We start from the raw sequence: 16,797 nt of genomic DNA, 5'->3' as shown, positions 1-16,797 counted from the left end.
CTCCTGCACGTTCCCTGCAGCTTCACTTGTGAGCAATAGATCTGAGATCAGGCCGAAATAAACGACATAACCGTACTTTGCTTTTTTTCCCAGAGGTTTAATTTTGCTTTCCTCCCACATGCTCCCCGAAACATTTTCACTGGTTGCCCTCATGTTTCCTAAATCCTTGGGAGTGAGGCAGGCGGCAGCACCATAAATGGCTACTAAACCAAGTAGTTAAGGACTGATCTTAGAGCTATTTCATAACGTAGACCACTTCCACGGGTGGATAGATTCCCCTGTGGACACCTCCCGGCCTAGTCCTGAGTCCACGCTTTCCACACAGCAGCTGTAGTTCTTGGTGATATGAAAGAAGGACACAGTAGTAAGAGAGCCAGGTGAAAATACATGTGTGTTAATGTAATAGACAAACCTGCTTTACTATGTTTTTTTCCCCACATGTTCCATCTCTGCTGTTTATTGCCTCTCTCAGTGAATTTATTAGTATACAAGCTCCTCTTTTTCTCTCTTTACAGTTTGGGTCTGTCCTCAGGTTTGATCATGGTTGAATTTACACCAAAGAAATGCATGAAGCAGCTGACCAGGGAGTTGCTGGGTTTTTTTTATGTTCAGATTAGTTGTTCAACAAAGCCTCTGGAAATCCTGAGTGTCCTGCTAATAAAACTAACAAGCATTCAGGCTTGAAGGCTGACAGATGCTTCATTGTTCTTACTGAAGGTGCTGCTCAGACCCCCGGAAATGCTCTGCTGATCACAATATGAGAGCTGTAGGTCTGAGAAGTAAGTGTAGGTCAGCTTGCAATGAGTGACCAAAGAAAAAAGACGTGAGACCAAGAATGGCATGCTTTGTCAATCTCCTCGCACTGATGTGTTTCCTACAGTGTGCTGGATGTGGAAATACTGACACTAACATTGTGGCAGGTTTTAGTCCTACTGAAGTCAAAGGCACAGCTCTTTAGACGTGTGAGAGAGAGACTGGGTTGGTTGATTTGCTTGTCAGCCTCTTAGAAACAGGAAAATGATGTCTGATTGTTGTAAATGGGCCAGTTGTCTTTTGATTTTTGCAGAACAACCACCTGGAAATTTTGAAGGAGTCAACTCTTATCACTTCCCTTCGAAAGTGTTGTCAGGTTTTTTGTGCTTCAAAATTCTACATAGCATTTGAGTTACAGAGATGTGATAGGGACAGAGTTGTGAAGGACTTTGATGTGTCTCAGTGATTCTAGATCAAATTGGCTCAGTTTACAAGTGAAGAAGGGCTCTGAGAGCCAGGCTGTGTTCTTTCAGGCTCATGTGCTGCTAATAATAAAGATTCTGCAGCTGGATCTTAGTTAATAACCTTTTTGGTGAAGCAGGACCCAGAAAATAATCCCACTCCCTCTCAAAAGCTGTGTTAAATCTGCAGGAATAAAAAGCAGCAAAACTTCCCCATTTGACTCTGAATGCACAAAAGGATCAGATCTGGTAAGAAATTAGGTGCTTTTTTTCAGTCACTTTTTCACCATAATTACTCTTTAGGGCCACAGTCCCACAAGTTTCAGAGGGGCCACCGTGTTGGTCTGTATCAGCAAAAACAACGAGGAGTCCTTGTGGCACCTTAGAGACTAATACATTTATTTGGGTATAAGCTTTCGTGGGCTAGAACCCACTTCATCAGATGCATGAAGTGGAAAATACAGGAGGCAGGCATAAATACACACCCCTGAAAAGATGGGAGTTGCCCTACCAAGTGGGGGGCCAGTGCTAACGAGGCCAATTCAATCAGGGTGGATGCAGCCCACGAGTGACTCAGCCTGGGAGTGCTGAGGCATATAATAATTTTTTGGCTGTGTCTACTACAGGGCAGATATATCCATGCTGTGTTCTAAGGGCCCAATCCTGTCTCTTGTAGGGTCTGGCTCTGAACAGTGTCCCTTAATACATGTGTTCATGGATTATATTTCATGATAGGACCTGTTTTGTTTTGTTTTTTTCTGTGTACATTTTATTGATGCAATGGTTCAATTTCCCTCCCTTTAAGGAAGCAACTGCTATCGTTATTTCGGTGTGGAACGGAGGGGACAGCTCACCATTAGAAACAGGCAGAGCAGAATTTTGCTTCAACAATAGCTTACTGTGGTGGTGGCATTATTTCCTCCTGAGAACAGTAAGAAAAAATGCATAGAAAGCAGCAAACCAAGCACGTGCTTGGGGTGGCACATTTCAAGGGACGGTATTCCGGCCACCCTTTTCGCTTGGTCAGTTGCACTCTCGGAGCTTGGGGTGGCAAAAAGCCTAGAGCAAGCCCTGTCTCTGAGCACGAAACCCCTGCAATCCCATCCTGGCTGTGCCCCTGATTTTGCTAGGCAGCCTAGAGCAAGTCACTTAATATGTGTGCTTCTGTTTTCCTCTCTTGTTCGATGGTTGTGATGCCCCCAGCACAGGGCGGTTAGGAGATTTAATTACCGATTGTACCCAGCTTTGAAGATTTAAAATGCTTTATAAGGCACAGTTAGTATTAGTGACTACAAATGTTTGAAAGGCACCAGAATGCGCAGCTTTTAGCTAACTAGAGTGAACCGCTCACTGAAGAACTTTATTTCTCTCCTTATGGCCACCTCTTATGTTCTGTTCATAAACTAGGCAGTTAATACAGCTCCTTGTATCTTTTACATATAACCAGTTGAGTGGTCTGCCATCAAAAAAACTATTTTTTTGAAACCTTGTAATAGGCCTGATTTTTCTTTCTCACTTGTTTGCCACCAGTGTAACTCCACTGACTTCAGTAGTTACTCCTGTTTTACATGGGTATAAGTGAGAGCAGAATCAGGGTCAGTAACTGAAAATGGATAGGTTGCATTAATGTATGGTTTGGGGGCAGGGACTTCCTGTAGCTTGCACTGCAGAAGAAATGTGTTCATGCAAATTGAGGAAGCAGTTTGCTATATAAAAGTGTCTCTCTCCCCTTCATCAGATCTTTTCCGAGCCAGCCCAGGAAGGGCTGAACTGACTGAGACAATTACTGTATTAAAAGAAGGGCAGAGGCAGAGCTGCTTGTGAAATTAATGATGCAATCAAGGGAGAGACTGAAAGTTTCAGTTTTCAGAAAGTCCTTCTGTTCCTGGCCTGTCCCAGCGAACCCGATTGGCACCCAAATGATAAAGTAAGCAGGGTCTCCATTAAACTAAACCTGGTTTGGGGAGGAATGACTTGAGCACTTCATTTTTCTGCAGGAAGAGGAACAAAAGAAAGCAAAAGAAGAAGAGGAGCAGAGGGAGCATGAAGAGTACCTCAAGCTGAAGGAGAGTTTTGTAGTTGAAGAGGAGGGTGTTGAAGAAGCAATGACCGAGGAAGAGGTACGTTGTGCTGTCACTGCAGCCAGAATTCCTGACTTCCCACCCAGCTTCCTGGGACTGAAATTGTCCTGATTACATTTTATCCCCTTATTGTTGTAAAAATCAAAAAACCCATCCAAACCATTCTGAATTGAGTCCTGGGTGAGTTACTTGGGTGGTGTGTGCTGAGTGCATGTAAGGAATTTTTTTTGCCTTTTAAATGACAGATCTGGTATATAGTAAATGTGAACCTAGAGCATTTACTGGAGAACATTAGAAAGTTTTATACCAACCTTTGGATTTAGAGAGAAATGCGAAGGGGCAAATTCAGCTCACGTGGAAAGGAGTGCAAACCCCCAATGGGGTTCCGCCTGTTTACAGCATGGCTGAATTAGCCGAGGAGTTCTGTAATCCAAATGCCTTCCTAGGGTTAGAAACCCTGCGGTACAAGTGCAGAAAGGGCTGCTAGAAGGGCAGATAACAGTAGAAGAGCGCAATTCCGAAGGCAGGGTTTGATTCCAAAATAGCTGCCAAGTATGTTTTAAATCCAGCTTCAATATCTAAGGGGTTTAATTATCACTAATTTCAGGGGAATGAAACTGAACTAAAGCTGATTTTAAAAGTAATTTATTAAATGAAGCATTACAATGCCCATATCTCTGGTGTTTCTGGCTGTGTGTTGTTAGAACTGTACACTCTGCGATGGAAGCGACTTGCTAATTCCTTACCCTCTGCTTAGGACTGCGGCACTCTATTGTGGCTGCATACGAGCATGTCTTTTGGATGCTGCTGATAAAATGTGGTATTTCACATCATGGTACATGACTTTTTTTTTTTTAATGCTGCCACTGTGGAAGGCAAGATTCTCAAGACGAGATTCATAACCCATTAGAGGCTAAATGGTTTGCTTTGTTTTAATTTTAAGTGCTGTGAAATAATGAAGAGAATGGAGACCTCGTGCTCCAAACGTTTGCAGCTGAATGCATTTGATTTTAGCATAACATTTTTTTAAGTGTCAAAAATTCTTACACTGCTGCGACCCCAGTTTGTTCAGTGAGGTGGCATTGGTGTAAATCAGATTGGTAGTGGTGATTCCACCCCTCCTCCCCCGTCCCCCCCCCCCTCCCGTCCAGCCACCCACTCTAAACCAAAGAAGCATTCATCAAGGCTCTAAATTAGGACCAATGTAAGTCATGCCACGTTAGTGATGGTGGACTAGATCTTCAGAGGTACAAAGGGCAGTTTGGTGCCAAGCTCCCACTGAAAGTTAGTTTGACTAGGGTGGCTAACTTCTATCAGTTCCTTTGTAAATCTACCCTTATTGTGCCATTGGCATTTCTGAATGTTTGCGTAGCAGTGTCTTACAGCAGCAAAATGTGGCTAAAACAGACTTTTTCCATCTGTTTCAGTTACATGCAGTGTTAAGCCGCTGTGCCAGTTATACCACAGGTGCTCTTGGGAGATCAGTCACAGCTAAGACAAGATTGTCACATGATCAGCTTCCTTTAAACAGGAGTATATAACGTGGTCACATTAATTTGTTTGGGGGGAGGCAAAGGAATCTGGGGTGTATAAGATCCTAGACCAGGATGGTTATTGTATGTAAATGGGAGCGGAAAGGGGCTTTACTTGCTTAAGATGGGAGTTGGGGCCTTGTTCTCAACTTAGTGTATTTTTTTTATAAAGTACATATTTCAAATGCCTGTTAAACAAAGACATTCCAAGATACGCAGTTATACAGGGCTGCTGTCAGCGCTAACATGGCTGGAAGGCTGTCTGCTTTCTGCCTTGTGCTTTATGAGACATCCAGTATCCTGCTACAATCTAGGGTGACCAGACAGCAAGTGTGAAAAATCGGGATGGGGGCGGAGGGGGCAATAGGAGCCTATATAAGAAAAAGACCCCAAAATCGGGACTGTCCCTATAAAATCGGGACATCTGGTCACCCTACAGCAATCACATGCTCTGTCAGTAGTTATTGGCTACTCGTCAGTTATTGGTTACCAGCATTCTCAAGCTTGAGTGTCTAGAATTAGGCACCTAAATCTGTAGCTGGGCAACTAATATAAATGACTTAATAATTTCCAGAGACTCTGAGCACCAGCATCTTCCATTCACTTGAATGCAAATTTTGGTTGCGCAGCGCCTTCGATGATCAGGCAGCTTTTATTTAGATGCCTAACAATGGATTTGGATGCCTAATTTTGGGCATCCAAGTTTAAAAGAAATTGGCTCCACTTTCTCTTGTGCGATGATGATTCCAGGCTAAATTCTGCCCTTGGATGCATCTGAGCGGCCTCCCATTGATATCACTCCACGCCCCGCCCTTCCCACATGCGGAGGGCACGGTTTGGTCCTCGATATTGGTAACTGACTAGAAGGTGTAGAAAGTAACTTGGTCTAAACGTGAATGCAACACACTACCTCTGGCATAGACCTAAAGAAGATAGAAATTGGATATTTCTGCTCTAGTTGGACAGGTATAAAATATATACTTAATTTAAATACAGACACCTTGAGCCTTGTTTTGATTTTGGATAAATCCATGCAAATTCGTAGATGATATTAACTCCAGATTTACACTGGTGCAACAAATGAGAATCTGTCCCTCATACAGCGCCTTATACGATTAAGTCTATTTTATAACCCTTGTTTTTCCATCAATTTGCAGACACATTTGATTTGATTTCTATTCATTTGAATTAATAACAGTTTTCCTTGCTGTATCCAGTCCCATAGCTTTCTAACGGAATTTATCAACTACATTAAGGTAAGCTACCATTCCGCTTTCTTTATATCCAGTGTGTGTTCGTTTTATTTATTATTTTTTATTATGAAAACGTTTATTGGCGGAGAACTTTATAAAGAAGGGAACCCTTTTGTTAATATTAGGTGGATATTTAATAAAACAAGTATTCAAGCATTACATGGACCTGAACTTCAATGTATGTTTTGCTCTTGCAGCTCACAAATGTGTGAATAGTTGCTGGAGTAGTTCCTCCTCCTTTTATCTCGTGGCCATATTTTGGCACTTGTATGTCTATGGCTGTTGTACCCCAGTCACTGAAGTCAACACGTGCCCCCAGGAGTTGAATTGGTACCTTGGATACTTAAAGTAAAACCCTGGAAATGTTTACATAGAATTTTACTCTCCTGTTTGCTTTGGGATAGTGTTCTAGATATTCCAGTTTAAGCAGATCACTTTAGGAACATGTTATTTCCTTTTAGAAGTTATCAATAACTGAGCATTTCATTCCACCTTTAAAAGACCCTCATAGGGTAATCTGGACTTGGCAGCAACGACGTCTGTCTACACTGCAGTTGGAGGTGTAATTGGAGCACAAGTACACGCACCACAGTAGCATTGACCTAGGTAGCTCAAAGACCAGTAGCTATGAAGCCACAGCAGCAGGAGCTAGCTGCCGAGTAAGTACCCAGCACGGGCTTGTACAGCCCATGCTGCTGCTTCTTCACTGCTCTTTGCACTCGTGCTCGCTAGATCAGAGCTAGCTCGGGTGCTGAATTGCACCTCTGACTGCAGTGTAGACACACCCATAGTCCTTGTAGTAAAATTTCTGAGTCTTGACTAGAAAAGTTACTATATTTTTTAAAAAAAAAATTTACCTAGCCAGTTGCTTGGTGCCCAGTCCCGTGAGGTGGTGGTTGCCCTAAACTCACATAGAGGTCAGTGGTAGTTGAGGACACTCCATGCCTTACAAGATTCGGCCCTAAGTTTGCGAATGTTGAAGGCACAGTAATGATTATTATTTTTTATTTAATTCACTGGTTCCATTGCAGTTTTGTTCCCCTCCCCCCACCGCTGAATGAGAGTGAGGATTGCTGAATTTGTGTGGTATCTGTTGTACCACGTGCATTTTTTGATCCTCTTGAAACACAAGCACAATAAAGGTCACATAAACCTCTCACTTGATTTCCTCTCTAACTTCTCTACCCTTGAGATGCGTGGCCGTGTCTTAACCTTTAGAGAGGTGTTGTTGTAGAAAAGATCACTCATCAGGGTGTCTTAGGCTTCCTTTTAATAGCCTTGGGGAGCTTCATTTTTAAAGTTTGGGGTATTTGTGGTGGTTCACACTCTCCAGTTAAAATAGAAGCCTCAACTTACATTTTGACTGCCATATACATTGTCTGTCTGAAACTGGAGAAGCAATAACAGTGTGTGACTCTGAGACCTGAAAGCTAAGACAGCTTGATTCATGTGAAACCGTAAGCTCAGCAAGTGGGACATAAGCGTATGCAAAAGGCCCTGCTTCAGAAAAACATCCCAATTCAGGAAGGCACTTCAGCACATACGTTGCTGAATAGGGATGGATGGCAGAATTGGGAGCGTTATTTTCTTTAACATTTTTAACTTTCTCTCTAGCTTGAAAATATACTTGGTTTAGAGAAGACAAGGGCAGCATACAATCCCTCCTAGCTGGATATGTTGTTGCTTTTTCAGAAGGAATGACTTCTCTGCTGAAACAGTGCTAATCCGGCAGCATCAGTCTGAAAGCATCTGTCACGTGGTCTTAAAGAGCAGCCGATGCCTCAAAAAAAAAAAAGAATTGTAATTTAACCTTTCTGTTGAGGAAGCTGTTCTGACTGTGTCAGTTTTTGAGTGGAGGCAGCTTGCTTCCTATTTTATTCCTAGGTACATTTTACATGAAATGTAGACTCTTTGGTTTGTTTTTTGGGGTTGGAATTTTCTGATTAAGACTGGATTTACAAAGGACCCAAAGGGAGTGAAGCACCCAGATCCCAGTGAAATTAGATGGAGATTGAGTGCCTCATTCCCTCAGGCTCCTTTGAAAATCCCTTGGTTATTAAATTCATCTGCAGCTCCTAAAGTCTCAGGCCTCTGTGATCTTGCGTGTGTGTGTGTGTGTGAACTCTGTGCCAAAAGCATTTCCATTCCCCAGCAACCGATTGTGTCGTTACAAACTGGGGGCTCTGGCTTTTGAAAGAGATGCAGTGGAGCACCAGAAAAGCCGCTGGGTTTGGACATGGTGCCAGAGCTGTGTAGGCCACTTCACAAAAAGGATGACTCTGTGGGCCCAATCGGTACTTTACAAATTAATTGGCGGTTGTTTGAAAGCTGCAGGGAGGCTCGGGATCATGGGAAGTAGTCCCGCCGGAGAAGGATGAGTGGGCAAAGTGCTGGTGAGGCAGCCCAAAATGCAAAAAGAAACATACAGATGCACCTCAGACTGTGCCTCAGCCCATTAAATCATTTCCACTTGGACTCCCCATTTCAAACCTCTGAGCAGCTTCAGGTGGCTGCCAGTTTGTTTTTAAAAAGAACCTGTTGCAAAAATACCAAAAGGGGCTGAGGATTAAATCCAAAGTGCATGTAGACGCTCTCTCGGAAGTAAGGTCAAAATTCTGCTCCCCTTATTCACATGAATCCTCCCCTTGATTACAGTGGGATTCATTGTGTAAATAACCAGAGCAGGACTTGACCCTAAATTACAGTGTCTGGCCCCAGTTCAGCAAAGTACTTAAGCACATGCCGGCCTATTGAAATTAATGGAACTTCAGCGTGTGTTTTTGGAAGTTAAGCGCATGCTTAAGTGCTCTGCCATGAATCAGGCCTCAAGCTTCAGTGACTGTATTTCTGCAAAAGAGAGCCTTGAGTTCCTAGAATACCAGCCATGATAAGCGATTCACCTGGAAAGCTTCCAGTAAACTCTTTCAGTAGTTCGGGGATGACTGTTTTTAAGGGAAGATTTAAATCCTCTCTTCTCATTTCATAAAGGGGTGGGAGTTCGTTTGTTTGTTTGTTTGTTTTTGGTTGGGGTTTTTTTTGCCCCCTATCCTTTAAAATGAAGATGTGATGATCCATAGCAGTTCCCAGCTCTGAGAACTGAATTCCATGGACTGGTTTCAGTTCTGTATCTTCAGTCCATGGTAGTCAGTTCTCTAGCTTGGCTGTGTCTAACTTCACAACTAGTAAGTCTGTGGGGTTTTTTTTTTTTGTTTCTGTTTGTTTTTTTCCCTTAATGAGAGAGGGCATGACTGTGTACAACCTCTTTATTTCCCAGATGTCCATTCAGGTTAGAGTTGCTGTGTCCTTAAATCAGTCAAAACATAAACGTTCTCATTCTGAAATGGTTCTGTCCAATTCGAACGTAATACTTGCATCTGGAATTGTAAAGCTCCCCAAGATATTGCCGTACCACCATACTGGAAGGAATAGTGGCCTGGAACTAAAAGAGAATAATACTTAGCACCTCTATAGCCCTTTATATTTAGAGCTCCTCACAAGCATTAATGCATCTTTACAGTGCATTTAGATAAATGAGATATTAACCCATTTTACTGATGGGGAAACCACAGCATGGAGTGGTTGAGTTCCCGTTTCACCAGGGCATTGTACGACTCCAGTCTTCTTCTGTGTAAGTCCCTCTGGTTACATCAGTGTAAGACTAGAGTAAAGCAGTGGTGAATCAGATACTAAATGACTTGGCTAAAGTCACCCAGGGAATCCATGCCAAAGCCAATTAGAAAATTCAAGAGTTCTTTGCTCCCAGTTCTGTTCTTAGTCCATATCACACTGCTCCTCTGACAGAGCACTAGGAGTACATCTCTAACTATGAGAAATTAGATAAGGGATTAACTAGCTAAAGAAGCTCATTAAGGCAACAACATTTGTGTTAAAAAAAAAAAAACACGGGGAAAAAAAGCAGACAAACCACCCAAGAGCTTAATACACCAGGAGGTCTGGCCCAGTTTTTCTTTCTTTCTTTTTTTTTTAAACGTAATTTGCAGCATCCCAAACTGAAGTGCAAAGGAATAAACTGAATAAACTGTGCAAACTGAAAGCTTACCTTAATCCTGGCGGGGAAAGATACAGGTTGCAGGAAGAACAGTCAGGCCCTTCTATGAATATCTGCACGGCAGTAGTCCAAAATGTTTCTGCTTATCTTGCCTCTCTAAAATACGAGATTGGTCAGAACAGATCTCTAGAAACACATGCAGTGCTTCATCCGCAGGTGGAAAAGAGCCTCTAATTTCTCTGTAAGCAAAACTGATTTAAATAAATGATTCAACTCAGTTGTTTCCCAAGCAGGAGAGTTTGCTAGGAATTGTGAACTTGAATTCTAGTTTCTCTCCCACTAGATGCACCCTGCATATTTCTGTGGCCAAACAGATAAAAATCTAGTCCCCATTCTCATCAGCTGCTTATAACTCTTCTTTGTTTCCGTAGAATGCAAAGGTGGTTCTTCTGGAAGACCTGGCTTCCCATTTGGGGTTAAGAACCCAGGTAAGCATTACAAGCCAGACCTAATACACCAATACTAATAATGGGAGTGTTGGTAAAGTGGGTAATTTCCATGTGAATCTTGGTGGTCCTACTGAAAATACTTGGGTTTCGACTGAAGTTCAACAGAAGGGCCACCCTAAAGGAATTCATTGGAAGAGCCATCCAGCCAATAACTTCATCAGCCAATGAGTCCTTGCCATGAAGGAGCATACTCAGAATGTCTTGTACCCCAGCACTTCTTGTTGGCCACTGGAGCTGTAATCCCAGCCTTTCCTTGTATCCAGCACACGCTTGCGTGCTCTCTCCTTATTTACCAGTTTGGGTTATTTGGGCTACAGAGTCACCTAAAATATAGCTACGAGCATGGTCATTGTTGGATAGGGTGGAAGCTGCCCAGACGAGTGGGGAAAATTGCAACATTAGCCATACTGTTTCGTGTACAGTAAGAGAACAGATGTTAATTTTTTTGTCCCTAGACTTTCCTCCCACGCTGCCCCCTTCCCCAATTTATAGCCTGCTAAATTATTTTTAAATGGTTAAATGTTTTTAGGATGTGTTTTCTTATTAAAAACAAGCAACCTCACTCCTGCAAAAACTATAAAGAGCCTTCCAAGAGAAATCTTGACCTTACATTGTACCTTTTGGCCTCTGTCCTCCGTTTCTCTTTCTTCTCCCCCCGCTCCCCTCCCGGTCTACAGTTCTCTCTTCCTGTTCTGCCTTAGCTCTGTCTGCAGTTTGGGGAGGGGCCATGTATTTGATTTGATTCTGACACGCCTAGCACGTCACCTGCTCTATAAATAATCAAAGCCCATCTGGTCACATTGAGTCCTAGTGTAACCTTGGAGTTACCCCACGGATAAATTCGGCATGTTACCTTTTGGGCCAGTGGAGAACACAACAGACTTTAAGCAGAACAAATACATTTTCATTACTGTATTTGGGCCATATCCTCAGCTGGTGTACCTTGGCATAGTTGCATGGTCTGGCCCTTTTGTTTCTGTACACACACACCCTTCTTTGTCAATGCTCAAGAGGTGTCTATGCAATCCCCGTCCATTAAATATGTAAATCATACCTCTCACATTCAGATAAGTTTGCAAGAACAGCCTCTTGTGGGGAGGGAGCTATTTGCATACACCGGATTACAGAGGCTGACCGCATCCTGGCTAAAACAAAACCTTGTCCCGATAACAGGCTTATCACTTGCATTTGTGTAGAAATGCTGATATGCATGTTTCACCTAAATATTCTGCACTCGAGAATAAGACATGAAGCACAGTCTCTCTGATATGCCTGGAAATGTGAGATCTCTCTCCTTTTAACTGGTTCTTTTTCCCACCCCTCCAACAGGATGCAATTGGTAGAGTACAAGACCTGATGGCAGATGGCACTCTAACAGGTGACAGTGGAAATGTTACGGGTTTCTGTTGAGTTGTTCACTATGTGAATAGTTGATGCAGAAAATGCATCGAACCCCTCAGCCAAGTAGTAGGAAAATGCTTCTATTTAATTTATCCTGTAATCACCAAGGACTCCTACTTGACTTGATCAGTAGATATGTTAATTACCCTAATTTCAGCTTTGAAACTTGGGTGGTTTAAAATGGAGTGCCATCCTGGAGAGGTGCTCTAGCATTTTTGTACCTGACTGTTGTTGCGGTACAGAATCAAAATAACGCACCTTCACCCACTGAAGCACTTGAGCTGCATACAGGCATTGCTAGGCTGCACAGGTATGAATTTCACTCTCTCTGAGAGCTACATTATTTTTGCAATGAGAAAAATCTCATTGTGGGGGTTTTCCGGTAGTTTGCAAACCTGTTTTTAAAAAACATAACACCTAGAGCCTAGAAAAGGGACTGTCCCAGGGCACTAGACTTTGGGGTGCATACAGGCTATCCCAGTGCTCTTGTTACAGCTCTGAAGGCCTTTAAAACTGGGAGTAGCAGTTATGGATCACATGCCTGCTCTTAGTCATGTGCCCTACAGGAAATTGCATATGTGGCTTCCTGCCTCTTGGGCAGGGGAAGCAGACAGGAGAGATGGGGGTCAGGGAAGGACGTGGGTGGGGGCTTTCCACACCTGTCAGTAGGAGGTGAAGAGGGAAACAGCAGCAGAGAGCAGGAGCTGGCTTGGGGAAAGCCTCCCCAGGGGGGCTGGGAAGTGGTGGAGACAAGGACTAGACAAAACTGTTAGGGTTGCTTTGACTCTTTTTTGTTTCTAAGTTAAGAAAGAAAAACCCGAAGCGCCAAATAACCAAAACAAACCCAAAAAAGCCCTGGAACTGTGCATCTGTTTAGATTAGGATTTTCCTTTCCTCAGCTGGTAGAGGAGCCTACACACTCGACTGAGATGCTGCCAGCCTAAAATCTAATCCACTTGTAAAAATTAAGTTCAAATAGCTTCTAATTCTACAAGTGTCCATTAGGAATTGGGCCAGAGTTTGGCCTCAATCCATATGTTTAAGTCGATGCCCCCGAATAGATACAATCATGGTAATAGCAAGTGTTGTTCATTCCAGTCATCATTTGACGGGTAGGGAAAGGTACTGCCTATGTTCAAGGGAGCTAAATTATCTGAAGGACTGAAGAGGGTTTGCTAAAGGAGGCTCGATAACACAGGGGTTAGAGCACTTGCCTTGTAGTGCTGGCAACTTGGGCTACAGTTGTGAATGTGTTACTGTCTCATTACAGGTTTCAGAGTAACAGCCGTGTTAGTCTGTATTCACAAAAAGAAAAGGAGGATTTTTGGCTCCTTAGAGACGAACCAATTTATTTGAGCATAAGCTTTTGCGAGCTACAGCTCACTTCATCAGATGCATTCCGATGAAGTGAGCTGTAGCTCACGAAAGCTTATGCTCAAATAAATTGGTTAGTCTCTAAGGTGCCACAAGTCCTCCTTTTCTTTTTGTCTTTATTACAATAAATACTAGCAGTACACTCCTTTGATTTTATCATATGTGTTGTTTTACTGCCACTCAACCCAAGAGAGACTATTTTCCTGCAAGCCCCGGTGATAGGCCAGGACCCCGATGTGCTAGGCGCTGTACAAACAGAGAACAAATTGATGATCCCTGCCGCAAAGAGTTAACAATCAAAGTATAAAACAAGACAACAGGTGGATACAGGCAGATAAGGGGTACAGGGAAAAAAGGAGACAGTATTGATCAGATTGACAGGCTGTGGTCTCCGCACCCCAGCAGCCTAAATATTAAGTTCTTTGTAGGCATTGCAGCAAAGGAGTGTTTTAAGGAGGATAATGAAGTAGACTGGAGTCCCCTTGCACTAGGCACTATACAAATACCACGGAAGAAACACTCCCTACCCCCAAACCCTAGCAATTTAAATAGATGAGACAGACCAAGTAGGAGGGGAAGGCACAGAAGTGTGTTTCCCAAGGTCACCAGCAGGCCAATGGCAGAGTTAGGAATAGAAGAACCCAAGTCTCCTTGTTCCTAGGCCAGTGCCCCTGTCTGCTGGACCACAGCACCTTGCTAAATCTGGAATTTAGTTTGTGCTCTGTAAATGTAGTCCCTGAATTAACTAAAGGTGTGCGGTCATTAATGTCTATTGGGGAAATGTAGTTAGCTTTGAAGTATTGACTGGTCACGTTTGTCTTTTAGGTGTGATTGATGACCGAGGAAAGTTCATCTATATCACTCCAGAGGAGATGACCGCAGTGGCTCAGTTTATCAAACAGAGAGGACGAGTCTCCATTGCAGAACTGGCCCAAGCAAGCAATTCCCTCATCAACCTCCAACCTGAGAGCAGAGCTGTCACTCAGAGCACAGCATGATAATTCATTTCACAGTGTGGGAAGATACTGCAGTAGAGTAAATTAATAACACACAGGTCATTAAAAGTATCCCTGTCTATTCATAACCGTGAAAAAGAGATGTGGTGGTTACTTTTAAACATGAACTGCAAGACATTATCCAATGGTTTGCTTCTCAATTAATTAGAGTAGATAATCAGAATAAAATGGAGCCACATCCTCCCCCCGCCCCCCCAAGAAGACACTAAAAAAGAATCCAGGGCTAAACTACACTCTCTTGTGCATCTGTGGCTCCGTGATTTCAGTGACTTCCCTGTGCACGCATTAGAGGGTGGAATTTAGCCCCAAGTGCACATAAAAGCACAGCCAAAATTTTCAGTTTACTCTGAAAGCTCAGAGCCCTGTGTTGCTGTGAGATGGACAAGCATGCTGGGTAACTGTATGCTCCCTACCAATCAGACCATTTTGCTTCCAAATCTCGCGTCCATGTCACATTACAGTTGCTTTTGGAGCTGCAGTTGGTGTTACCCAGGCCAGCTATGCAGCTGTACTGTGTTATGCTCCTAGTTTTAAGGTCGTCTTCTGGGTGTGCTGGCTACAGGCTGAAACAGTAGATCTAAGCAGATGACATTTGCAGATTTTACTGTATTATCTAGAATTGTTGTAGAAGATAAAAAGAAAACTATATTAGATGTTTCTCTCTGTTCTGGTTGTAATGATAACTCTTTATATAGTACTTCACAGGTTCAAAGAACTTCAAACATTCTCTTGCTTAAAAGCATTTGCCAAGGAAATTCCTCTGTTTTCTTGTTTATATAATGCTAAAAGTGTGGCAAGCAGCCAAAGTGCACTCTTGTTGTGTCTGCAGCCAGAAAGAGAGAGAAACACAGAGCACAATGAACATCCCCAGCTTACTGTACAGATCAGTCCTAATTATGGTCACCCTTGTGTACCCTGTTATATCCTGACATGCCTTCCATGCGAATGCCCATGCCAAGTCAGTGAGACTGCACGTTTCAGACATGTAACTACTAAAAGGTTTGGGTGTTCTGGATTATTTTAAAAAATAACAACACAAAGGGGAGACTAACTTCCAGGACTTTCGAAGTGCAATTGCTACAACCAAGAGAATATTTCTAAGAGACTGTTGTGTCGTTGTAGCTTTAAATGTTTGGGAGGCGGGGGGATTTATTGCCTATGTGAGAATAATTTGCTATATAGTCAGATGGGTGCTTTGCTAATTATCTTTCTGCTATAAATACATTGTACTTGTGAATCTGACATACAGCACTTAGGCACTGGGTTTTGTCCTTACAAAACTTATTTTTACATGAAAAGTCCAGGTAGAACTGAGCTGAATGGAAATCTTGCTGTTCTGATTCACTGTAAATGTGATGATGTAGCAATAATACACAAATGAAATGTTTCTGTTAACAGTGTCATTCCTGCTAAACCTACCCGCTATGGGAGGCAACGTTCAGTTGTAACGCTGCCTCCTGTACCTGATGTGAATGCTGACACGTTTCACCACTCCGCAGAGGCAGTCAGTCACCACCAGATACATTGGTTGATTTAGGGCTTTTCAAAGTGTCTGAATTATTCAGAGTTAGGTTGGGGTTTATGCTGCTGCTATCTCTTTTGTTTTGTCCTGTCCTGATATGGACTGTTTTCCTAGTAAAATAAATACAGTGGAGAGAATTGCAGACTTTTGAGCGCATGTGAGTTGTTTTCGTTTTGTTTTTTTAAACAACTTGTGAGTTGATTTTTAAAGTTAAGAGGGTAAGTAACAGAGATCAGGTCAGATTTTAATACAGCAAAGTAACACCGTTGAATCCAGTAGTGCGTTGAAGTGTACATGCAGTTACTCAAGACGTAACAAATCAAAATCATGTCCATTGTTCAGTGCAAGCTTCCTTCTGCAGCTCCCCCTGCGTAACTTGTCTAATGGAAAGAGGCCTGTCTTTCTTGCATTGAATGACTTTGGAGCCAGTTAGTGGTTTTGTGAGGTGCACCATCTTCAAAACCTTCCCAAATATTACATAATGAATCTCTTAGATCACTCATATGTTTGGTATTGTAGTTTCCTGGCACATCTTTACCCAGAGGGAAATGTGCTGGAGGAGTGTGTTTCGGCGGCTGAGAAAGCCATGTCAGTGTGGCACTTCTAGCACACCACGGTCAGCAGGAGCAAACGTTTAAGATCATGTCTATTCAAATGCTAAAATTTCTTCCGAGAAGAGCAGATCTAAGAGCCGAGAGGTTAGTTGTTTAGGATGAAATGCATTGCACCACGGAGAGTCCAGGCAAGGTTCTCTGTGCCAGTTAACCCTCTCTTTAACCTCTTAATGTGGGGCTTAAATGGTGCCTGGCCTTGCTGCTTGAACTTTGCTCTTCACTGTTGTTTCCTACCACATTGAACAAGCGTGTGGTTGGTCCGAGTATTGTGT

At 42.8% G+C, this 16,797-nt stretch overlaps 1 protein-coding gene across 2 annotated transcripts in view; it reads left to right on the top strand.

The window, feature by feature from the left end:
* The window catches only part of DDRGK1 (DDRGK domain containing 1), a 51,118-nt gene extending 35,065 nt beyond the window's left edge, over nucleotides 1–16,053 (top strand). The window contains exons 5-9 of one of the 2 annotated variants that reach the window (XM_073342962.2): nucleotides 3,212–3,334; nucleotides 6,045–6,083; nucleotides 10,521–10,577; nucleotides 11,928–11,976; nucleotides 14,199–16,053. In XM_073342962.2, the coding sequence (XP_073199063.1) occupies nucleotides 3,212–3,334; nucleotides 6,045–6,083; nucleotides 10,521–10,577; nucleotides 11,928–11,976; nucleotides 14,199–14,371 (441 nt within the window). In that variant the 3' untranslated portion in view covers nucleotides 14,372–16,053. The remainder of the gene's footprint in view (nucleotides 1–3,211; nucleotides 3,335–6,044; nucleotides 6,084–10,520; nucleotides 10,578–11,927; nucleotides 11,977–14,198) is intronic. The other variant, XM_073342963.2, reaches the window with a different exon arrangement.
* Nucleotides 16,054–16,797: the final 744 nt, after the last annotated feature.

Source organism: Lepidochelys kempii, chromosome 4, assembly GCF_965140285.1.
Source record: "Lepidochelys kempii isolate rLepKem1 chromosome 4, rLepKem1.hap1, whole genome shotgun sequence".
Classification (NCBI taxonomy): Eukaryota; Metazoa; Chordata; order Testudines; family Cheloniidae; genus Lepidochelys; species Lepidochelys kempii.
The sequence above is the reverse complement of the archived record's forward strand: the minus strand, read 5'-3'. Positions and strand labels throughout refer to the sequence as shown.